The sequence below is a fragment of the Sorex fumeus genome, unplaced genomic scaffold (genome assembly GCF_029834395.1).
Source record: "Sorex fumeus unplaced genomic scaffold, SorFum_2.1 ptg000061l, whole genome shotgun sequence".
Classification (NCBI taxonomy): domain Eukaryota; kingdom Metazoa; phylum Chordata; class Mammalia; order Eulipotyphla; family Soricidae; genus Sorex; species Sorex fumeus.
In genome coordinates, this window is record NW_026606118.1 from 38,818,351 (window position 1) to 38,843,352 (window position 25,002).

Consider the following 25,002-nt stretch of genomic DNA (forward strand, 5'->3'; position numbering starts at 1 on the left):
TTGCATGGTTGAGGAGGGTACAGTTATTTAATCTGTTGCCAGTGAAGCTTGGAGTGCCAGTTTGGTAGCCAAAGCCCTAACTTTAAGTATGCACACAGTTTTTGTAGCTCAGAACCACAAGCTGAGTTTCTTCAGTTGTGTTTGAGTCAGATACCCTAACTGAATATAAGGGTCGAAGGCCAAATAGTAGAGAATGCTATCAGAAACTGAGAAAAGTTGCTTGTTATTTATTTATTTATTTATTGCTTGTTTATTATATAAAGTTTTAGGTGGATTTGGTACAGTTGAAAAATAAAACAATGTTTATAGGTCATGGAAAAAGAGGAGCATATGTCCAAAATGTTCAAGGCATTGAGTTAAATTCTTTTACCACAAACCTTCCCCAACATCACCAGGTTTAACCCCATTCCTGCCCTGTTCCAGTTCTCACCCTGCTCCTCCCACATCTCCCCCTCCCCGCCCCCCACAAAAAAAAAAAAACTGAACACTGAACCATCAGGCCTGAACCTCTGAACTGAGCCTCACAGAATCAACTCATGATCTCCTGTCACTGGGGGTGGCCCTGTTAGAAAGAAAAAGAAATATTTGTGAAAACACAATTAAATTTTAGCTATAACCCATTCAGTTTGAAAAGTAATCTGATTTAGTGTTCATAATTTGTATGTCTTTTTGGAAGTGAAGTGATAACACTTGCATTTTGATGGAACAAGCATGTCCTAAGTAGATTCTACAGCTTGCATGCCGCATTTAATAAAGAAATGCATAAAAAAGCAGAAGAGATGGTATAGGGTTAAGGTATTTGCTATGCATGTAGCCAGCCCCACTTTCACCCCCAGCACTGCATATAGACTCCTGGGCAGCTCCAGGAGTGATCCCTGAGAACAGACCCAGCAGTAAGCCCTGAAATTGCTAGGTGTGGTACCCAAACTGAAAGAAATATTGCGAGAAAGCAACAAAAATAGAAAAAAAAGAAATTCATATAGAGTAAATATATATATATAAATGCATCCATACTTTGATCCTGGTAGGAGAACCTTCATTGTTGCAATTATAAATGTGATAACTTCCTAAGTGCTCCCAACCAACATCTTTGTGTTGGTTTGTTGGGTGAGAAGATAATTGCAATAGCTGTTTTAAATGCTGGCTATTCTGAAAGAGTATATAAAAGACACAAGCTCGTAATGCCCCCTTCATATAATTTAATACATGCATTTTAGATCAAAGAACCTAATAGTTCATATAAAAGTCTGTTTATATGAATTTTTTCTATTCACAGTTCTGAAATAATTCTCTGGCAGTTCTGGTGAAGGTGTTGATTCTTTCTCAGGCACTTTTAGGAGCTGCTATCAAGTTGAGGACTTTTATAACCTCACTTAATCAGGGATTAGCATTGCAAATGAACACTTTCAGAAATAAGAAAATTCAGAAGTCTCCACCTTTCACTACCAGATGTTGAGGCACATTGTTTTGTCTTTTAAAAGGCTTGTTTTGTGTCTTAGATATTTATGGAAATGTTTTGAAATTTTCTAATTATTTAGTTCTCTATTGCTTTTCTCAAAAAAAGTTTTTAAAGTTTATAGTAGTAATTTTCCTATACCTATTTTTGAAAATATAGTATTGCCCAAAAACTATAGCTAAAAGTAAAATTACCTTCTTATAAAAAAAAATTAAGGGGAATGTTGGCCTACATCGGGGTGTGTGGGGACTGCAAAAACTCTTGTTTCTGATTGGGAGTCGCTCCCTGCCATGCTCTGAAGACTATGAGGTACCAGGAATTGAACCTAGGTCTTCTGCATGCAAATCATGCATTCCAGGTCTTCGGTATATCTCTTAGGCCCAAGATTTTGCAAATTCAGAAAATGTAATACAGGGATCTATATAATCAGTTTTTTTTTTCATTTTGTTAACATAATTTATTTTTTTTCCTTTTTTTTTATTAGTGAAACACCGTGGGATACAGTTGTAGACTTACAAGTTTTTGTGCTTGGGTTTCAGTTATACACTGATCGAGTACCCATCCCACCACCAGTGCCCATTCTCCACCCCTACCAATCCCAGTATCCCTCCCACCCACCCCCATTCCCCATCCCACCCTGCCTCTGTGGCAGGGCACTCCCCTTTGTTCTCTCCTTTTGGGTGCTGTGGTTTGCAGAAGAGGCCTTGGGTGGCAATCATGTTCGGTCTAGAGTCTACTTTCAGCATGCATCTCCCGTCCTGGGCTGATCTCCCCAGCACCCTTTATTTGGTGCTCCCTTCTCCATCTGAGCTTTACCCCTTTACCCGTAGAGTGTGCGGCTGGCCTCGAAGTCATGGAGTGAACCTCCTGGTATTTATCACAGCTGTTCTTGGGTATTAGTATCTTATTTTGTTACTTTATGTTACCCAAATGAATGCAGTCTTTCTATGTCTATCCCTCTCTTTCTGGCTCATTTTGCTTAGCATGATATTTTCCATGTAGTACCACTTGTATGTAAATTTCATGACTTCATTTTTTCTAACAGCTACATAGTACTCCATTGTGTAGATGTACCAAAGTTTCTTTAACCAGTCATCTGTTTTCGGGCACTCAGGTTCTTTCCATATTCTGGCTATTGTAAACAGTGCTGCAATGCACAGACAAGTGCAGATGTCACTTCGACTATACTTTTTTTGCCTCTCCAAGGTATAGTCCCATGAGTGATATTGCTGGGTCAAATGGAAGCTCAATTTCTAATTTTTTGAGAATCGTCCATACTGTTTTCCAAAAGGGTTGAACCAATCGGCATTCCCACTGGCAGTGAAGGAAAGTCCCTTTCTCGACACATCCGCACCAACACAGATTGCTTTTGTTCTTTTGGATGTGGTTTTGGTAACCATTTGTCCTTTTAAAAATATTCATGTAATTTTATTTATTTTTTGTCAGAACGCCTCTTGGGAAGTGTCTGTGGGGAGCCAGGAAATACTACTGTGTTAGGTTGTATGCTCAGCATGTGTCTGAACTGGGTTTGCTGCCCCACAAAGCATCCTAGGTGCAGCCCCGGAGGCACCAAGCACTGCCACTGTTAACTCAGGTCTTCCAGACATTGCAGAGCCCAACCAGCATCATATTCTTAGTCCCTTGCCTTGAACCACCTATCCTATTTGCTAAGGATTCCTGAGAGGGCCCCAAGGCCTCCTGGACTCCACTTATGACCCCACAGCCTACGAAAAATAAAATTTCTCTATAGGGTATTTTACTTGAATTCATCATAGTTTGCTTTTTTTTTGGCACATGTTTTTCGAGGGTGGTGTACAGCCAGTGGTGCTCTGAGCTTACTCTTGCTGTTGTGTTCAGGGAACACTCCTGGTGGGACTAGGGGAAACACAGTGGTGCCAGGCTTCAAATCCTATCATTTTCCTGCATGTAAGGAAAATGTCTTAACCTCTGTACTATTGTTCTAACTCTGTCTTGTATATTTTTAATTATCAGTGAACTTTTAGATCTATGAATGCATATTTTATTTGCTATTGTTTAAAAATAAATATTATGGAATGAGTCCATTGAGCATTGCCATAACTTAAAAACTAAAAGCTTTCAGAAAAAATTAGTATGCTTGACTCACATTTCAAAAAATGGTAGACCACTCTGAAATATTCAGGAATGGTGCTGAAGTATTTACAGAGCTGTTGTATCCTTTATACTGCAAAGACACACACTGGTAATATCTGATTCAGAAGAAAGGTATCATTCATGTGTTTTCTGTTTTCTGTATCTCTTCTGTTTTCTGTATTTTTCCTGGCTGTTTTGTGTTAATATGCTCATGTAATCTGTATAAATAATATGCTTATTACACATGTTGCATAAATACTTAAGGCTGGAAATAAAACCTTTGTTTCTTTCTGAGGTCAGTCATTATGGCCATTATGGTGTATTTTAAATTCACTTGTTAGCTCATTAGAAAGTATCTGCTTTAGTGGAACTGGAGTGTATTGGAGTAAGCAAAATCAATCAGAGAGAGAAGGATAAATACTGGATCACAGGATGAGTATGTATTCTGTGTAGTGAAACAATACAGAAAATTGACAGTACTGAATGATGTCACCTTTGTCTTTCATTATAAAACGTAGATTACCAAGCACAGTCTGGGGAGAGGTGAGGAGACGGATTATATTTGGGGTGGCCTTGGGGAGGTGGTGGAGGGTCTTGACCACTTTGATTAGTGAACTAAAGTGACTTTGTGCATCAGTACTATCAACTATAACACTATCATAACCATGTTGCCTGAATTATAATAAAAATTAATCATAAAAATGATCTGCCTCTGTACATGTGATGGCTAATAGGACATGAGGGCTAGAGAAAAGCTCTTTAGTTTGTCATCTTGCATCAGATAATTGAGGAAGGAAAGAGAATTTAAGACCTTTACAATTGTCTGCTCTTCCCTTTGTTTCTGTTGTTGAGATGAGTAGGGGTTATGGTGCTTGCTGGTGTTCGCTTGTCTGTTTTTATTTCTTGCACATAGGCCCACCAGAGTTGCATTCATTTATATCCATCACCAGGGGTCACTCTGGTGCTTATATACATGCTTCCCAGGGCGTGAAATCCTATCCCAGCTTTCACATCTCTTTCAGTTGTGATGTTTGACTACACCTGCCCTGAATACCAGAGACTACCCACTCTACTGTGCTAAAGGGAGTTCTCAGTAGCACTAAAAACAAACTTCGGTGTGTGGGCAGTGCCAGGGATCAAACTGATGGCCTGACTTTTCCAAGGCTGAAAATTCTAGGTACTGAGCCATACCTGGGTCCCCTAAGAACTTATAGCAAACAAATAACAACCGCCCCCATAGTCTTCTATTTTTTTAAAATTCAGACAATTCAGCTTGTAATAGCTTCGAACATAAGCTATTTTTGCATTGCTCTCTCTATCATTCATTCTTGGGTCGATAGAAAGTGAGTGAGATTTTAGAATAGACATCCTTTACGGTGATGTGAATCTGTCACCAAGAATCCCACATGGGCAGATTAACATGAGAGATCAGCACAGTTCTCTATCTGGATTGTAGATGCCAAGAATTTGTGTTCCTTTGCTTGGCAATGTATCTGTAATCTAATCACTGCATGGAGGGCCCTAATGCTAATTATTTTACGCAGTTGTTGTTGTTTTGGAGGAGCCATACCTGGCAGTTCTCCTGGCTCTGTGTGAAGGGGTCACTCCTGTCAGTTCTCCAGGGACCATAAGTGGTCCTTATGGTCTAAGGATCTAAGGATCAGATTTGGGTGGGCTGAGTGCAGGCAATCACCTTACTCCTTGTACTATCTCTTCCACCCCATTACCTTAATGGCTTAGGGTCGAAAAAAAAAATAGAAGAGACAAAAGAGATAATTGAGGGAAAGGAGAGAATTCCCTAGCACTGGTCCTCACAAATCTTGTAAACGGAAACCTAGCCAGGAGGAAAACCCCAACTTTCACGGTTTTCACTGTTCATAATACTCACTTTAGAGGGGATGTATTTATTCATCAGTAACTGAGTTTTCAAAATTATTTACATTTTGAAAAATATGACTTCAAAATGGGGTAGGCTCAAAGTAGTTGGATAAGAAAGTGTGAAGTAAGAATTGTAGTGTGTGAAATACATTGATGACAATAGTCATAGAATGTAGTGTAACAGCCATGCACGGCCCTCCATTACGGGCTACACTATGTGCCTGCTGTTCCTTTTTTGTTTGTTTGTTTTGGCTTTGGAGCCACGATACAGTTGTCCTCCCTACTTACTCCTGACTCTAGCTCAGGGATTACTCTTGGCAGTGCTTGAGTGCTTGAGTGTGGTACCAGAACTGAACCCACATCAGCAGCATGCAAGGCAAGTGCCCTAACCCTTATACAATCTCTTCAAACTGATGTTCCATTTTACCCTTAATTTTTTTTTCTCTGCTTCTTGGGTCACGTCCGTCGAGGCAGAGGGGTTATTCCTGGCTCTGCACTCAGGAATTACTCCTGGTGGTGCTCAGGGGGCCATATGGGATGCTGGGAATTGAACCCGGGTCAGCCATGTGCAAGGCAAATGCCCTACCCGCTGTGTTACTGCTCCAGCTCTTACCCTTAATATTTTTCATCCTCTATGCTATCACCTTTTGGTGACTGTTACCATCATCTTTTAGGAGACATCCACAGGCAACATTAACTATCAGGCACTTATCCATTCCCTTGAGCTATTGAGGGACCTTGATGTGAGGTATGAATGTGTCTGATTTGTAAATCCTCTGGTAGGACTCAAACACGACTGTGGGCCTTTCTTTTTTGTGCCCTCATCTTCAGGTCCATGTTCTCTGTAGTCTTTTCACATCATCACGTCACATAACATTTTGCTTGGACATCAGGTTTTCCCACGTGAACTTGTAATTTAGTACCCACTTTCACAGATTTTCATTCTACTCTTTCCCCCCCATCTCCATGCTCTGTGCCTCATGAATGATTCTCTGAGCCCTATTCAAAGCTTTCCTATGCTGTTGGCTTTTTTTTACCAGTCTATCCTTTGTTGCTATGTTTTTTTCTTTTTTTGGTTTTCATTTTTGCCAGGGTGTGACTAGTTTATAGTTGCTTATTTGGCCAATGATATTGTTGGACAAATTAACTGGCTGTATTACACTGGCACCTAGCAGTGTTTAATCTAACATTTCTAGTAGGTGTACGGAGAGTAGTAACTTGTATAGGGGGCAAGAGGAGCAAATGAATTAATTACTGTGCCCTTCAAATTATACTGCCTAAACGGCTTCTTTCTTAATAGTCCATGCCTAATAGTTATAATCTTTCTAGTAAAAGTGACTCAAGGTCGCCCTCTAGTGGTGGACTAGGATGCCCAAGTCCCTGTTCTGTAATAAGAGGTAACTTGAGGTTTTGTTGTCAAGAATCTGGAAACAATATGAGATGCGAAAAACAAATTTGAAAACAAAAAGCAAGATTTGTAGTTTTAAATAACTCACATCTTTTAAAATTTTATTTTTATAAAGTTGTTCAGAGTAATTTGTTACATTTAATATTCCAACACCAATCCCACCACCATAACACCTATCCACTACCATATTATGAATGTTTCCACCCCAACCTCCAAACCCTGCCCCGAAAGCAGGACCTAAATAATTGATTTTGTATTACTTGTTATGAATAAACCACTAAAAATTGTCCCATAAAGTTTACTTAGAGCTAATTGTGTGAAGATTGTTGTATTTCATCATTCATAGAGCCATTAAGCACTTTTATAAGAGATTACTAGCATGTTGTTAAAGGTTGAGCCTTGTGTGTTTGCATATATACACATATATGTACATATTTTTTCTCTCCCTGAGATGGGTTGCCTTCTACTTTACACCCCATCAGATGTGGTATGTTACTCTTGCACATCAGTGGTGTAGAGTATGAGATGTTGCGTGGCCACAAATTTGGCTTCAAGAATAGCACTGTCCTCCCATTGTTCATCGATTTCCTCGAGCAGGCTGAGTAATGTCTCCATTGTGAGGCTTGTTGTTACTGTGTTTGGCATATTGAATACGTCACGGGTAGCTTGCCAGGCTTTGCCGTCCAAGAATAGAGGTTAATTTAATATTTTAATTTAATTTAATTTTTTTAACTGGATGTTGACTTTGAAATCCTGAGGCATCTCTATGTCATTATGTGTTACTTTCTTCTGAGAGATTTATTTGGGTATCTCTGGATCATGGCCATTAATGAGCTTATATGGTGCCAGAGGCAGTTCCTGGGTGTGACTGCCAAGCTACTGGAAACACAGGGAGATGGGGGAAGGTCGCCCATTCCTGACTCCTTGAGAGCTTGGAGATTTCAGTCACAAGCCCCGTATACCTTGGCTAGTCAGCAGTTTCACTCGTGGATGAGGCTCATCTGAGCCTGTGGAGGTAGGCCGGGAGCATGGTGGCGGTTGAGTTCTGGAGATTTTTGGCTATTGGAGCTCAGTTGGAGTAGGTAGGGGAACTCATCCACCCCCTCCAGGTTATCCCAGGTGAATAAGTCACATTTTAGAGTTGTGCTGTTTTTCAGATATAGACCACTATTTAAAAAGAAAGATCATTTGAAACTACTTCTGAATATTTCTGTCATCTGGAAATGCCTGCACATAAGCCTCATGACAGATCAAGATGGCTAAAATGTCTGTTGACGTGTCAACAGTCCTCAGAATAGAAAAGAGGGCCACCATCCCATGATTCTAGACGAAAAACATTCAGCAGTGGGGAAAATAGCACAGTAACTGAAACACAAAATCTAAATATGCAGCTTCCATGAATAATAAACACCATGTGTGACTAATAATTTTATAAACCTAAACAGTCTTATAATGGTCAAAACTATATTTTATTAATATAAAATTGAGGCTCAATTTTCAATAGGAGTCAATACAAACCAATTTTGGCAGAAAGAGCTGTGGAACTTTATAAAAATTAAGAAACTTGGGCCACACTTGTGGGTTCAGAAAGTCTGAGGAAGAGTTGCAGCTCAAGCAGTATTCATAATAAGTGAATAAAAGCAATGTGTACTGAAATCATTCCTTAACATAGTTAACACCAAACTATAATGCCATGGGAGCTACCAGGAGAGGTTCTCTGCATTAGTTTGCAAATTTATTTCAGGTCTAGTAGGCTACTAAGGAAGTGGACAGTCATGTTGCAGGCACTATTTCAGGAATATTTAAGGTTGACCACGTTTGTGTGTATGGGACAAGGATTGGGATCTTTTTCTTACAACCCGTAGAGTCTAACACTATGCCAGGCACAGGGCTGTTGCTCTCAAGTATTTGTCGAATGGATTGTTAATGGTGTGTACCCAAGATCTCGCCTTAGAAACAGAAAGTAACTTAACATTGGAGAAAATTTTTCTAAATAATTGATATCATGTGTCCTAAAGTAGTTGGAAAAATCTCCAAAGTCAGACGTTATTCATAGAAGGGCAGATAACTTAAAATAGTTCACCTAAACTAGCTCTAAGCTCTCATATGAATAAAATGAATTTAGTTTTCCAAGTACATCTCATATATGAATGAAAAAAGTGCAATTTTTATCTCATTTTCAGTGAAAATAGTAAAATGACTCCCCTTTTACTGGTAAGTGGATTTAAAAAACTAAGAAAAAAAGGCACATAAAAAAAATTACAGGGGCTGGAGCAATAGCACAGCAGGTAGGGCGTTTGCCTTGCACGCAGCCAACCTGGGTTTGATTCCCAGCATCCTATACGGTCCCCTGAGCCAGGGGTAATTCCTGAGTGTAGAGCCAGGAGTAACCCCTGTGCATCGCTGGGTGTGACCCAAAAAGAAAAAAAAAATTACAAATAAGAGGCTAGAAGCCACCCAGTATTACACATGGCTGGATTCTTATTTAAAAAGAATGATGTTGTAAATTTTCAAGATTATCCTTCAGGGCTGGAGCGATAGCACAGCGGGTAGGGCGTTCGCCTTACAAGTGGCCAACATGGCCGACCCGAGTTCGATTCCTCCGCCCCTCTCGGAAAGCCCAGCAAGCTACCAGAGTATTCGATATGCCAGACACAGTAACAACAAAGTCTCCAATGGAGACGTTACTGGGCCCGCTCGAGCAAATCCTTCAGAGAGAAAAGTAGAAATTAAATGTATACTAGCTTGCTACCAGCAAAGTAGTTGTACTTACCCCCAGATTATTTAAACTACTCAGTTGAAATTCTTTTGCTTTTCTATTTTGAATCAGGAAATTGTATCATTGTTCTTGGAAAAAAGAGTATTGGCTCCCTTGTTTTTGGATTTAGAAAAATAAGCAACAAAGTCAGAAATCGACCTTTTGTGCCTCCAATTCTTTTTGTTTCTTTTGATTGGGGGGTGCACACATGGAGGTTCCAGGAATCTTTCTGACCTTCTGCTTAGGGGTCTCTCCTGTGGTGCTTAGGGGACCTGAGGTGGTTGGATTGGGAATTCATATATGCAAAACATGTGGCACAATCTTTTGATTCATCTCTCAACCTCCACATGACCCCTATTCTAATCCCAGGGCTCTCTTCCCTTCCTTTGCCCTACTCAGAATTTGAAACTTAAAGGCATGCTCCCAGGATTGAGTGTCTGTGTGACCTTGAGCATATGACTTAACATGAGAACCTCTTTTCTCTGCCGTAAAATGAGAAGGGCAGCTCGATTATTTCAGGAATTTTTTTCCCCTGGATCTAACATTCTCCAAGTCTGGAAATACCTGCTTGTGACATTTATGATAGTTAACTCCTCCCGTTTCCTAAACATATTTCAGTCAATGATTTAATGGCAGTATTCATGGAGGGATTTTCAAATCCTCTCCAGGACTTTTTTTTCTTTTTTAGTGGTGGGGTTGGCATTACCCATGGTGCTTAGGAGTTGTTCCTGGCTATTCTCAAGGGATTATGTGGTGTCCAGGATTGAACCTAGGTTCTCAGCAGGAAAAGCATGCATTCAGCCTGTTGAGCTTTGTCTTCTGCCCTCTTTGAGTTGTCTCTCCATTTTTTTTACACCAGTAAGTATTTGTACATTTATATTATTCATGAATAATTACACTGTTTTACATATTTGCCAAAGAGCAGTATTTGTTCTTAGGTATGGATGTCATGAGATTTTTCTAAGATATAGGATAATACTATGAGTCAGTTTTATCTTTGAAGGTTAAGTTGTTTAATTCATTGAAAAGTAATATGAATTAAACAACAAACTTAGGGGCTGGAGCGATAGCACAGCGGGTAGGGCATTTGCCTTGCACGCAGCCAAGATGGCCAATACAGGTTCGATTCCCAGCATCCCATATGGTCCCCCGAGCACCGCCAGGAGTGATTCCTGAGTGCATGAGCCAGGAGTAACCCCTGAGCATTGCTGGGTGTGACCCAAAAAGCAAAAACAAAAAAACAAAAACAAACTAAATAACAAACTTAATTTTCTGCATGAAATGAAGCACCATTCTGATACTTGCTTGAAAATGTCAGAAATTCTAATTGTTTGCATGTCATAATAGAGCTGTTTATAAACACCAGTCTTTTAAATACATTTGCATATTTAATTGTATGACTTGTTTCAAGATTTCTTTTAAAACAAAAGTTTTAAGGGAAATTTTGAGAGCTGATCATTTATTGCCTTTCTATCACCTAATTATATTACTTTTCTGGCTTTTACATATAGCATGTAAATTTTAAATAACAAAATAATGTAAATACCCAATAGCAAGAGTTGGTCAATATTAGATTCAGAGATATACTTGGAGTAAAGTTCTTTTCACAGTCGTTCTCTAGTTTTTGATTCTATATATCATGTAAGGTCAATTCACCATGGCAAGAAGCAAATAAAATATGTTCCATGAAAACTACTAAGAGATCCAAGACAGGGCACTGAAATAGAAACTCTGTGTGATAGTAGAGCTTATCCTAATTTCTTTAACAAACTAGCTGCACTTTATCTGAAGATTGAGTAGGATTTAGAAACCTCTTTATTTGATTTACAAAGGACAATGGGATGGAAGAGAGGTAGGTAGAACAATGTTATTAGATAATTTTGCAATGATGCTTTCAGAAGCCTCTTCCGAATGCATAACCCTCTGCCCAGGATCTTTTTGTTCTCTTAAAAACAAGCAGAAAGTTGATCATTGTGTGATTTTAACCCAAACATGAAAGCTTGTAACTACCTCATGGTGATTCAAAAAATTTAAAAAAAAAAAGCAGAAGTAAGCTGCTCTGTGTGTGTGTGTGTGTGTGTGTGTGTGTGTGTGTGTGTGTATGCTTGGCACTGTGTATTTTCTCATTCTTTCACAATAGGTTCATGAAGTGTGCTTATCTCCTTACAGAGGAAACAGATAAGTGGTAGAATTGAAATTCCAGATCTCTGTGATCAAATTCCTGGGTCTCCAGTTGGAGACCTATGAGCGTCAGTCAAAGACTTCACCTTTTTGAGCCACAATTTAATCAGTAATATTAGATTCATAGTACCTGCAGATGCAGTTGGTGTAGATGAAATAAAATAAAGATATGTTTAAAATCCTGGCACTTCAAATATTCTAGCAGAAATACATCACTATCTCTGGAGAAAGAGGAAGAAGTTGTCAGAGCCAGCCTTACAAAACCGTTTCACAAATAATCACTGTTATCTACTATACCTACTATAACTCTAGTCAAATTGACCAGCTCTTGCTACTGGATATTTAAATTTTTATGTTATTTAAAATTTACATGCTATATATTAGAGCCACCCTCAAAGCAATATAATTAGGTGATACAAAGGAAGTAAATGCTTAGCTCTGAGATTTTTTTTTAATTTTTATTGCCTTTGAGATTTTGATGCCAGGCTTTGAAAACAGAGCATGTTTTCATTAAATGGTTCTGTATACATTGATGGTCCCATTGTAAGCAGTTTGCTGTAATGAAATATTTGTGAGCAAGCAGGGAAAAAGTTTGTGAGTGTGAATATGCTTCTTGGTTCTGCAAACCGTTGGTGTGCTTTGCCTTCCTGTTTGGGCTGCAGTCATCTAGGATGCAAAACAAGAACATGACTGTCTCATTGGATTTTTCCCCTCTCCTGCAGCTTCACTCTCTGAGGGTTCTGATTCTCTCTAGCAGAAATTCATCACTATCACTGGAGAAAGCAGCAGTTGTCCTAGATCACGAGACCTATGAAAGTGGTCTTTATATCCGTCCCATTTCTTTTGTATTCAAAGACAGAATTGCGTGCTCCCCAATCTCTTGAGATCATATTGATGTAAAATTGCTGTGTATGTTGTTCTGCAACTTCCAGACACAACTTTTCAGTCACTGTTAGAAGTTCATCTTGTCCACTGGTTGGGAAAGAGAGAGGAAAGAGGGTTTTTTTTCCTCTAGAATCATTCTCACCTAGAAGAGAGGAATTAATTGTCTTGCCCAAATAACAGAAATTTAAACTTGGTCATTGTCTCTGTGTGATATTAACACCAGCTCTTGTGGCTAGTTTGAGAATGCTGTGCTTCATTATAAAAGCTAAAAATGTCCTGGACCCAGAGTTGTTTACCGAGAGCATGGAGGGCTCTAAAGTTACAGAGCTCTGGTTGGAAGAGATGCTTGCAGGCCGCCTCCAAGAGGCTGACGTCACAGTAGTCTCAGCTGCGGCTGACAGTGTGAGCTGGGCAGCTTTTTGATTTGTCAAAGTGGTGGAGCTTTCAACGGGACTTGTCAGAACTGCTCTGTTGAATGGTTGGGATTAATTTGGGTTAATTTTTCTCTCTTGCAAAGAAGCAAGATTCAGCAAGCTGAAGCTTTTCTCGTTAAAATGAGTTATTCTTTGATTGCTAGATTGACCAGTGATTGAACATCCATAGGATTTCTCCCCAGAGTGGAAAATAAAAAAGGTATGTTTCTTTCTGGCAATTTGAAAATTCATGACTAATGGTGGCAGAATATAGAGGGACTGTTGCTGGCGTGTTTTAAACTGTGGTTACTGTTTAAGGAAAGGGCGATTTCAACATCTGCTCGTGTCTGTGACTGGGGTTGAAAAACGGTGGGGCGGGGTGCATAACGGATTTTACTGACTCCTGGAGAAGAGACGGTTCAGCTGCTGTGATTGGATCTCCTGACGCTGGGCTAACTGTGCCATCTGCTCCAAGACGGTTTTTCAAACACTGCTTCTTCTTTTTAGTTATTTGAGTAGTGCCTTGCTCACTGGGATTTGGCTAAATATGTTTCTTAGAATGCTGTTTTCATTCGGAGGAGACTTTGAACGTTTACAAAGTAAAGTTTTCAAGCCCTTGAGATGGGTGGTATTTGAAAATCCGCAATGAAAAAATAATCATAGTCTCATCCAACCTGATGGTTTGCTCACTGCATAATAAGTGTTTCTATGGGAGCTGAAGACTGTGTCTCCGTAATGGGTTTATCTGCAGTTACCACTACATCCTCTACGGTTTATGCTGATTAAAGTTAACTGTCTTCCCAAGCCAAAAATTTTTCAAATGACTTTATTTTATAAGTTGAGATGTAAAATCAGCGTGCCTATAGGTTTAATACTTTATAGTTTGAATAAATAATGAGGAACAAAGTGATTAAATATAAGGAAAAATGGATTTTTTTTAGAATTTCAAGTAATAATATCTATATTTTTGACCTTGTCATATGAGGAATATGTTGAAATAGCAAGAAATAATAATTAAAAATTCCCTTTTACTTTGCAGTAAAATCATACCAGAGCTGTTGTTGGAAAGATGTATTTGTGAAGGATAGAGGAGGAATAAGTTCTATTAATCAGTTGAAATCTTGCTAGTGATTCATAATTGCCCAGATAAAAAGCCAGAAAATCTTGGCAGTAAGTGAGGCATTACTCTGGAGGGAATTCCTAATCCCTCTAAGTTAAGCAGAACCCTAGCACCTAGCATCTCCAGGGTAAATGTTTTTTTTTTCTAGGAATCAGAAGATTGGCAACATCCTCTGTGTGGCATTTCTAGTAGAATATGTAACTTCTTACAAATAAAAAAAAATCTTCAATTACATGAAAAGCATATAAGAAAACCAAATAGGAGAATATGAAGCAAGTACTCTAAACAGCCTCCGAAGAGACAATTAATAAAGGAGTCAGTATACAACTAATGGTGTTTAATTTGGCTAAGTCTAGTTTTCACTGAAGATGGAAATAGTAATGAAGGAGGTAAAGCTGGAATAGAGCACCCCTTAGATGGAAATGTCTCCCCAGGACAAACTGAGGGTAATTAGGAATATGAAAATAATTTAACTGCAAGGGCCTTATGTCTCTCTTTGTAAATTTTGGTTTATTTTTGTTTGGGAACCACGCCTAGTCATGCTCATGACTTACCCCCAGCTTAGCGCCCAGGCCTCCCACTTGAAAGCGTGTGCTCCAATCCACTGAGACTTCTCTTTGACACCCCCCCCCCCCCCACCTTGTGTTATGCTTCAATTTTGCCCACTAGTAGGGCTGGAAGTTTTAGCAGAACTTGTCCCTTCCCTCTCCGTGCTTATGTTTCACAACCCAGCAATGCTGACTTCCAGCCCTTGGGACAGGGAAATAAAATGGGTTATTAAAGCTGGCTTGTGAAAGAACATTTATATGATTGTTAATGCAGTTCATTCTGTCCTTTTCCATTTGATTTAATAAATTTTTGCCCAAACGAAATTGTGGAGAGTATGAAATGAAGTAAAAAGTTAAAGAGATGCAGGGCAGCGTAGCAAGCAGAAACCCTTCCTTCTTTCCCACATAGATGCCAGTATTTGTGGGCGAATAATAAAGTGTGACAACTCGGAACAAAGAGAACTTTTATGTCTGTCTCAATGAGAGCACTAAAATTGAGTTTATGAATCTCTGATCCACTTTTCTCCATAACTTTTCACTATAGAACACTATGTCCCTATAAAATTTTCCCATTGGATGAATAAAAATGTTAAAGAGAATTATAACAAAAATGGTTTTTTGTAAGATTTGTGTACTTGGAATTTTACTCACAATAAAATTCTAACTATTTAACTTGCCACAAACCCTAAACATCCTTGAAAAATATAGAGAACCAAGGAAAATGATTATATGAGTTTGCAGAGTTTGGTTTCTGTCTATTTACTAATTAAATAACAAATAACAGATTGTTTTATTTCAAAGAAGGAAAAATGTAGAGAAGGGTAGGCAAAGGGAGAGAGAAAGAGAAAGTTAAGGTTAGAAAATAGGAGGGATCTGAGAGAGTTCAGGAATTCAGGAACCTACTGACCTCTGTTCAGTCCATACACAGGCATTATATATGGTCCCCAAAGGACTTTTGAGCACAGAACCTGGAGTAAGTTCATAAGCCCTGAGTACTGCTGGATGTGTCCTCAATCTCCCTCCCCCCCCAAAAAAAACAAGAAGAAAAGAGAAGGGAATGACAAATAAAGATGAAACCAATAAACTTATCAGGCATTCTCTTTCATCCTGTGATGTTAAACCTTCTGTTCTTTTATTTTGTTTTGTTATTTTTAGTTTGGGGGCCACACCTGGTGATGCTCAAGGGTTACTCCTGGACTTGCTCTCAAGAATTACTCCTGGTGTGCTCAGGGGACCATATGGGATGCCAGAAATTGAACCCATGTCAGCCATATGCAAGACAAGCACTCTACTGGCTGTTTTATCTGGTGTCATGTTAAGCTTTTTAAAAAGCATTATATTGGGTCTGGAGCAATAGCACAGAAGGTAGGGCGTTTGTCTTGCACACAGTCGACCCGGATTCCATTCCCAGCATCCCATATGGTCCCCCGAGAACCGACAGGAGTGATTCCTGAAAGTAAATAAGTAAATAAATAAATAAAAAGCATTGTATCTCTTCACACTGTATGACCCCCACTTAATTTTTTCAAAAACAAAGCAATATATTTAAACCATATTGCACTTGATATTTGCAGTGAGAGATGGTAAGGTGCTTAAACAAATCACCTTAAAATGGGCTAAGATAATATTGTACAGGAATTTTCTCTCAAAGTCTTGTTTTTGATTCATAATCATTAAATACCTTGGCAATAAGAAACTTGCTGACCCTGGAAAGAGAAGTTCTGTAGGTCAGCCCTTTTTCATATTAAGTAATGATTTTGGCTTTTTGAAATTAAGTGGAGATTCATCTCTAATCTGAGAACATTACCTGTATTTATGTATAGGGTTAATACCATAGCAAGCATGATTAAGATATTTACAGGACACTTTTCTTCAGTTCAAAAGGAAAAGGCCCTGGTACCTTTAAACTGGTCTGTAAGCTGATAAAAGGAATGGGGAAAAGAATTGAACTATTTGCTACATCATAATTGTAAGGGGAAAATTTGTGATGATTTCTGGATATGTTCCAAGTTTTAAGAAGTTAGACTGAAGTATTTTCTAAATTGGTTAAAAAGAATTCCATTTCTGTAACTTCCATGGTTAAATTTTCAACTATCACTTGCTATGTTAAACCACACCACTCTTCCTGTGAAGTTCAGTGTTAAATACCTGCTTGTAAAAAAAAGATGGTTTCAGCTCACAGTTAATTACACACAGTTTTAAAGATGTCTGCTAGGCTTTGTAAATACATACCATCTGCATTCAATGTGAATAACTATAATACAAAACTAAAAAATTGCTAGGAGTTCAAGATCAATAGCATATTGACCAAACAAAAACCAAAATTCTAGGTGCTGGAAGGATACTACCGTTGGTAAAATACTTGCTTGTCCTATGGTCCTATCAACATCACCAGGAGAGCAAAGAAAAGCTGAGAATTGCTCAATCACCCTTCAACCCCTTTTGTCTCAAATTTGTGTGCTCCTTACCATCTTTATTTTAATTAATTTTTTCAGTAACATGCTTATTTGGGGACAACTTGGATTTTCTCAAGCACGTCCTTACGGGAAGGTAGCAAGTGAGAAGAAGGGTAATCGGATGAAAACTGTGATCAGAAAAAAGCATAACTAATTGGATAAAATAAATAAAAAAGTGAGCATATCTCAGCGCCCAATATGCTATTATATCTTCTTGTGTGAATCAATCATACTATTGTGAGTGCCAAATAAATAGGTAAAATTGATCAAAGAATCTGTAGGAAAGTGATAGGAAACCAGCAATATAGATTTCAATTTACTAGGGTATTTTGGGAGATAGTAAAAACATATAGTAAAAACAATTTTGATTCATATTAGTCTAATAACTTCACATCTTGAAAGTCAATATATATATCTACATATATTTACCACTTGGATATATGTGTTGAATAATATTTTTAAAAAATAGCCCTCAGTGTTATCTTAAGTTTGGGACAATGGGAATTATTGTCCAGTCTTCTCAATTTTATTTCGCAGTGCAGAGCCCAGGCAGTTAGTAACTCTCAGAATCTTAATCCATATTGGTATAAATTTCAGGCAGTTAAGACATTTTGGCCATAACTTAGAACACTGAACAGTTGAACTTCTTAAGACATGATTATCTTGAACATTTTAAACATCTTTTATTAAAATTATATGACTTTACTAATAAAAATTATTTTCAATGAAAGTTGGTGCAAGTTTTATTAAAAGAAAAAAGTAAACCCCAACATAATATGATACCAATACCCAAGGACAGTAGAAACAAGGGCCAGGAGGGTTGGTCAGCAGTTGGAAGCCTACCTCAAGTGCTGGGGAAGAAGGCAGTTGTGATAGAAAAAGGATCATCATGACAATGATAGTTGAAAATGGTCACTCTGGATAAGAATTACTCACCGAAAGTAGGTAAAGGAACAAACATGATAACCTATTAGTACCTCTATTGCAAATCATAATGCCCCAGGGAGAGAGACAGAGAGAAAGACAGAGACAAAAACAGAAAGAGAAAGAAGGAAAGTTCCTGCCATAGATACAGGCTGGGGAGTGGGTGGCAGGAGGGAAACTGGGGACATTGATCATGGAAAATAGTAGTGGGACATTGGTAGAGGGATGGGTGTTGGAACAGTGTATGACTAAAACCTGACCATATCAACTTTGTAACTCTTATCTCATAGTGACTCAAGAAATATATACAAATAAATAAAAATTATAAAAAGAGAAAAAATAAAATAAAGGCAAAAAATTAGGTAAAGTCTTAAGCTATTTTTCATTCCATATGCCCATATGTCATTTAGTTTTTATAAACTGTGAATATTCATATTTTTATGTAAAATAAATATCATAAAACATTTTAGATTGCTTATTACTAAAAATAAACAAATTATCATCAAAGCCTAAATACACTTAATTTAAAACTTATAAATCTAATTATTCCAGTCACTGCTTAATGTTACTGGAAATATCTAGCAAACTGAGAAAAATTATTTCTCCAGTTCTCTCACCTTAGTATGTTAAGTAAATTCTAGTATACACTATATAAAAAGAGCATAAATAAATTTTAACATGTGGTACCTAGAAGTTTTTCTGCTTTTATACTTTATTCAAAGAAGTAAAAATGACTGATACATTTTTATAACTTTTATCTTTCATTATTTCCAGTTAACTACCAACTTTAGGGTCCTTGTTAATACAATAATCACATCTGGCCCTAGTTTGAACTCTGAATGTAAATTGAGACTGAATTCCCATATTGGCTGAGGACTTTAAGTCTCATAAATATATGATCTTGTCTGGTTGTATTAGAAGAGTAAATCTAACTTTTGTAGGGTTGGCAAGGTCAGGAGGGGGCCATACCTAGTGATGCTCAAGACTTACTCCTGACTCTGAATTCAGTGATCATTCGTGATGGGCTCAAGGGACTATATGAGGTGTGAGGCATCAAACCTGAATTGGTCTGTCACATGCAAGACAGACATCCTACCCTCCGTATTATCCCTCCAGCTCCAGGTTTTATAGAAGAGACCAATCTGTTGAACTTCAACACTTCCACTCTTTGGTATTCATTAAAAACTCTACCTTTAGTTTAAGTGATTAGCTAAAGAAATACTTATATTTCACGAGTGCTCAGCCATCTTGTCCACTATAATTTTGTTATCTAGTCTTGAAAATGAAGAAAAGTACTAGACCAAGACACTACCTTCCCCCTCCATGTTAGTCTCTTCTTAATCAAATTGTTGTTATTTTGTGTTATGAATCCAATTTTCCTCTACTTTAGGTCACTGGTTCTTGATCAAAATGTTTTCAGGAAATACAAAAATTTGGATTTCTCTTTCTCTTTATGTTTTATTAGGCTTTATTTTAAAGGCAAGTGAGACTGCTTAAAATAATTTCAAGCTTCCACGGAACAGTAAAGAGAAAGCAGAGACAAGCAGAAACACCCCTTCACTAACATACCGTTGCCATGGACCTACATAAGCAGTGGGAGAACACAGAGATCAACTGGCACAAGGAAAAGATGGAATTACTGGACCAGTTTGACAATGAAAGAAAAGAATGGGAAAGTCAATGGAAAATTATGCAAAAGAAGATAGAGGAGGTACCAGTTGGTTTATACTTAATGCATTATGAACTTAAAGCTTAAAATGAAAGCTGTGTCAAAGTTTGTTTTGTATTGAAAGCTTTTTCTTATTCCACCTAAGAGATTCATGTCGGAGTGACATTTACTAGAGCAAAAATAGCATCTTACATAGGCACTATGCTTATTTTATTGGCTCACATAAAGTTAAGAAGTTGACTTATCACTTTAAAAATGTATCAGTTTATTTCTGACTCAAATGCCTTGGTATCAAAAGTGAGGTATGTATTTTGCACGAGTATTCAAATATAGGACACTATAAGGAAACATTAATAACATACTTTGTTAAGCACATAATTAACAAAAATACAATTGGTCATTTAAAAACCAGTTTTTTCCTGACATGATCTCTGTCAAATTATAGCAGCTTGGCATAATCAAAGGATATGTGACATATCAAATAGAACATGACAGTGAACTCAATGTTTTTTCTGTTCATATATGCCAAATTTATTGAAATATTTATTAATAGGCAATGAAAATAACCTTTCATAACTTTCATACAAATAGCCATTTTATACCTGCTAAGCATTTCTCAGTTTGTTTTACCTGAAACATTTTCTTTACATATTTATATTTCAAAGTATTTATACCTACCTGGCTTTCTTCTGATAATATTCATATTATTGGCTTACTAGGTTTTTTCACATTGTCAGTATAATGATTTTTATTAATAAACCATTATAGTTGGTACTTTATGTGTTTATGTTGAAAATACCTTTCATAATAGCTATATAATTGGTTTTGAATAAAATATAATTTTTTATGCTAAAAGGAAAACATTTTAAAGAGTAACTGTGAAACTATTCTCAAAAAGAAAGATAAGACAAGCATGTAACATATGATTAATGATTAAAAAGAGAATGTACTTTTCCCTCTATATTTCCTTCTAAAATGTACTTTGATACTTTGATCAGTCTCTTAACTCCTCTACCTGGGGACTTATATTAGATCAACAAGGATGTGCCTAGTCAAATCAGAATTCAAAACTCCTATTTAATAAGAAACTGATTTGAAGTCATGGGTCACTGCCTCCCAAAGGACCTCAAAGTCCAATTAATAATGGTTAGGGATAGTGGAGGCATCTGGTCATAATAATTACAAGTGAGAATTAGTCCATCCTAACATCCTAGTAACTGAAATGATATCCTACTTGTTTATATTAGGTATTATAAAATAATGATTCTGATAATTCTGTGTATAGTTCTGTATATTTCATCTAAGGCAAACATTATTAATTGCCATCCTTTTCAGCATCAAAAAGACAGTAGGCTTTTCTTGGATTTTGTTTTTGATTTTTGGTTTTTGGGCCACACCTGGCAACACTCAGGGATTGATTACTCCTGTCTCTGCACTCAGGAGTCAGTCCTGGTAGTGCTTATCGGATCATATGTGATGCCAAGGATTGAACCCCGGGTTAGTAGCATGCAAGGCAAACACCATACCCATTGTTATATCGCTCTGAGAATAGTTCTTGAGACAGGAAGGTTTTAGTAATTGTTCCAGTTGACTGGAGAGATAATACAGTGAGTGGAGTACTTGCCTTGCACCTGTCAGACCCAGGTTTGATCCTCCCCATCCCATATGTTTCCCATGCAGTTTCAAGGAAGATTCCTGAGTATAGAGGCAGGATTAACCCTTGAGCACCATAGAGTGTTGTCCCCAGAACAAACAAGCAAAAAAAAAATGTTTTCCCTTCCACGTTCTGTGATAATAGCTGTGTATGTAGTATTATGTGTCTTATTGTTAGTACTAGACTGCTCCATACCTGGAGGAATGTTTCAAAAATATGCTGACTTGGAATTCCCATAGAGGATACCTGCCAATACCCAATATCACCACTGTACTTTCCTCATCATCCTGATGGTAGTTTTTAACCCCCCATTTGCTTTGTAACCGGCAGGAACATAATTTTTATTCAGCCCTACCCACTGTACTATCTCTGAGCCCCTCCTGTTTTTCTTAGTCTTCTCTGCTCCCAACATGCTCCCAACATTTTGGTATTACTAAACCAAGATATACATACCTAGATCAAATAAAACCTGGAATACTTAAAATAGAAATGTTAAGGTTCATAGATGCATGGTATTATTTTAACTATCATAATAAAAATATTTCTTGTTTATATTCGTTATTCAAAGAATCAGTAAACATTGACAAAAAGTAGGTACCAAGTATCACAGATTTCTGTACAAAATAAATGGTTTTCCATCAATAACAAATATCATATTGTTTATTCATGCATCTCTCAAGTACCCAAGGGAATCTAAGGTGACATATACAAGTCTATATAAAGTAATACATGCCCAGACTAAAAGAGAAAGATGAAGACAAAAGAAAAGATCAGATGTGAAATATATGTAACAAGTCTCTATTTCTAGGACTCTACAGGTATGCCATATTTGTTGAAACACTTATTTAGAAAGAGACATTGAAAATAACCTTCCATAACTTTGATGCAAACAGCTATTTTATTCCCATTAAACACCTTTCAGTTTAACCTGGAATAATACAATAGTGATCAGAAGCATACTTGTCAGTATTGAGAAAGCATAAGCAAATCTTTTTTTCTCAAAAAAACACTTTCGTACCTGATTTTGAAACTGATGCAATTACAGTTTTAACCATAGTCCCTCAAAAAGAGTACATATCACTAAAAGCATCCTTAAGTTTAACATGTACAATTAATATATGTCAAGGTGAGCCAGAATTATAATGCCCACAAAAATTACCTGTGAGTAATTTTACTGGGGCCAAAACAGTTGATTTATGCAATTTGTTGCTATCCTGACTTCACCTGGTGATAGATTTACAAGTATGGAAGTGAATGCATATGCATCATCTGCCCTTGGGCATCAACTGTGTTTTGCTTTTCTCATCTGAGATTTGTGTAAATATTGAGTAGCAATAAATCCATTATTGAGTTCCTTAAATAAAAGATACAGTACACATACTAGACGTGACTGTAAAATGTAAAGTCATTTGTTTTAATAGGTATTTGACAGTCTCCTTTAACACTTAACAGACTTTCTCAGAACTCAAGCTTGAACATAAAGCTATTTTCTTACTCTATCGAGGGACAAGCTAGCCTTACCAAACTGAGGAGATAGCTCGGTTAGCTAAGCACATGCATTGTCTGAAGGATGCCTGTGTTCAATCCCCAAACCACTGAGTATCAAGCCAGAAGTAGCTTCTGACCTCTGTGGAGTATGGCCCAAAACTGGAGAATATAAAGAAAGAAAAATTAGGATCTCATCAAGAAATCATTTGGGTTTGTTCTAGAAAGATAGTACAGGGATAAAGGCACTGCTTTGCAGGCAGCTAGACCCAGTTAGATCCCCAGAACCACATATGGTTTCCTGAGCAGCCCCGAGAATATAGAGCCTGGAATAAGTCCTGAGCACAGCTGGGTGTGACCCAAACTCCTTTGTTTCCAAACAAAGAAATCATTTGGGTTCCACGCTAACATAAACTAAAAGATAATGAAAGCCTAGAGTTCTATTATATTCCATCTTGTATCACTGTCGTCCCCTTGTTCATCGATTTACTGGGGCAGGCACCAGTAATGTCTCCTTTCCTTCCAGCCCTGAGATTTTAGCAACCTCTTCTTACTCATCTTTACCCAACGATTGGAGGCGCTTCCAGGGACAGGGAATGAGACCTGTTGTCGCTACTGTTTTTGGCATATCGAATACACTTGTCAGGCTCTGCTCATGTGGGCAGGATATTCTCAGTACCTTGCTAGGCTCTCCAAGAGGCATATATTTATATATTTCTCTCTACAATTTGTTGCCTAATGTCTGAACCCCTTAAAATATGCTGTGGTAATTATGGAAAATGGGTAGGAAGTATCTTAAAATGTGTCCGGAAAGGGCTTGGAGCATGGTGGCGGTTGAGTAGTAGAGGTCAGCTGCTGGGGCTGGGTCCCTTGGGTGGGGAGGCCTCTCACCCGCCCCACTCTGGGGCACCCCTAGTGAAAACAGCCTGGAGTGGATCCCGTATGTAACACATTCTAAAATATTTTCTGTCCCGATATGTTTTAATCAGGACAGAAAATATTTTAGAATGTATAATACTTGACTTTTAAAAAATACCACTAATATCTAGCCCTGCTTTATTGCTATAACCTTCAAATAAAATATATTTTGATCACAAAATGTCTTATAAGGGAACAGAATGAACTATAAGAGATTGTCGACTATTTTGACAGTTGAATGTTGGCATACAAATTAGAACTTTTTAAGAATCATATTTAAGAATATAATTTCAGATGTACTGGTCTTAGCTCAATGTTGAGTATCTGCCTGATAGGTGTGAGGCCTGAAAGTTGGATTTTCCCAAATACCAAGTGGGATTCAGGAGTCACTTGCTGTTTTAGATCCCTGATACAGCAAAGCAAAAAAGGTATGGTATCTGGTAAACTACAGCTAACTGTGTTTCTTTAAGGACTTAGAACAAATCTACTTTTTCTTTTTTGGACAGGGATATGAACATGGCAACAATTTTTTTTAAATAGTTGTTCATGATGAGGTTTCAGTCATACAGTGTTTCAACATGTGTCCCTGAATTCACCAGTGTACATTTCCCATCACCAGGGCCCCCAGTTTCCCTCCTGCTACCCCTCCACCCCCAGTTTGCCTCTGTGGTAGGCACTTTTCTTCTCTCTCTCTCTCTCTCTCTCTCTCTCTCTCTGTCTATCTCTCCTAAAATTTTTATGAATTATAATCACTTAATCACTTAACTTCCCGTTAGTCGTCGATTTGCTCGAGCGGGCGCCAGTAACGTCTCCATTTGTCCCTGTTGCGTGCTAGTGTAGCCCAATGGCATCTGTTCGCTCCGGGAACATGAAGGGCCTCAAACCGATCGTTCATGATCTTGATGAAGAAGTCTGACCATCTGGTAGGTGGGCGGCCACGCGGTCTTTTGACATCCCATGGAATCCAGTCGGTAACAGCTCTAGTCCAGCGGTCGTCTTTAAATCTCATTACGTGACCAGCCCATCTGATTTTCGACACCTTGGCAAATGAGACAGCGTCCCTGATTCTTGATCTTCGACGGATGTCAGAACTCTGGATTCTTTCTCTCATTTGAGTGAAACGTGATATTCCAAGCA

At 37.9% G+C, this 25,002-nt stretch overlaps 1 protein-coding gene across 1 annotated transcript in view; it reads left to right on the forward strand.

Annotated features, from left to right (window-relative positions):
- Positions 1-25,002, forward strand: part of KIAA0408 (KIAA0408 ortholog) — a 42,183-nt gene that overhangs the window by 5,229 nt on the left and 11,952 nt on the right. Inside the window, exon 2 of the mRNA XM_056125907.1 lies at positions 19,605-19,850. Within this exon, the coding sequence (XP_055981882.1) occupies positions 19,716-19,850 (135 nt within the window). The 5' untranslated portion in view covers positions 19,605-19,715. The remainder of the gene's footprint in view (positions 1-19,604; positions 19,851-25,002) is intronic.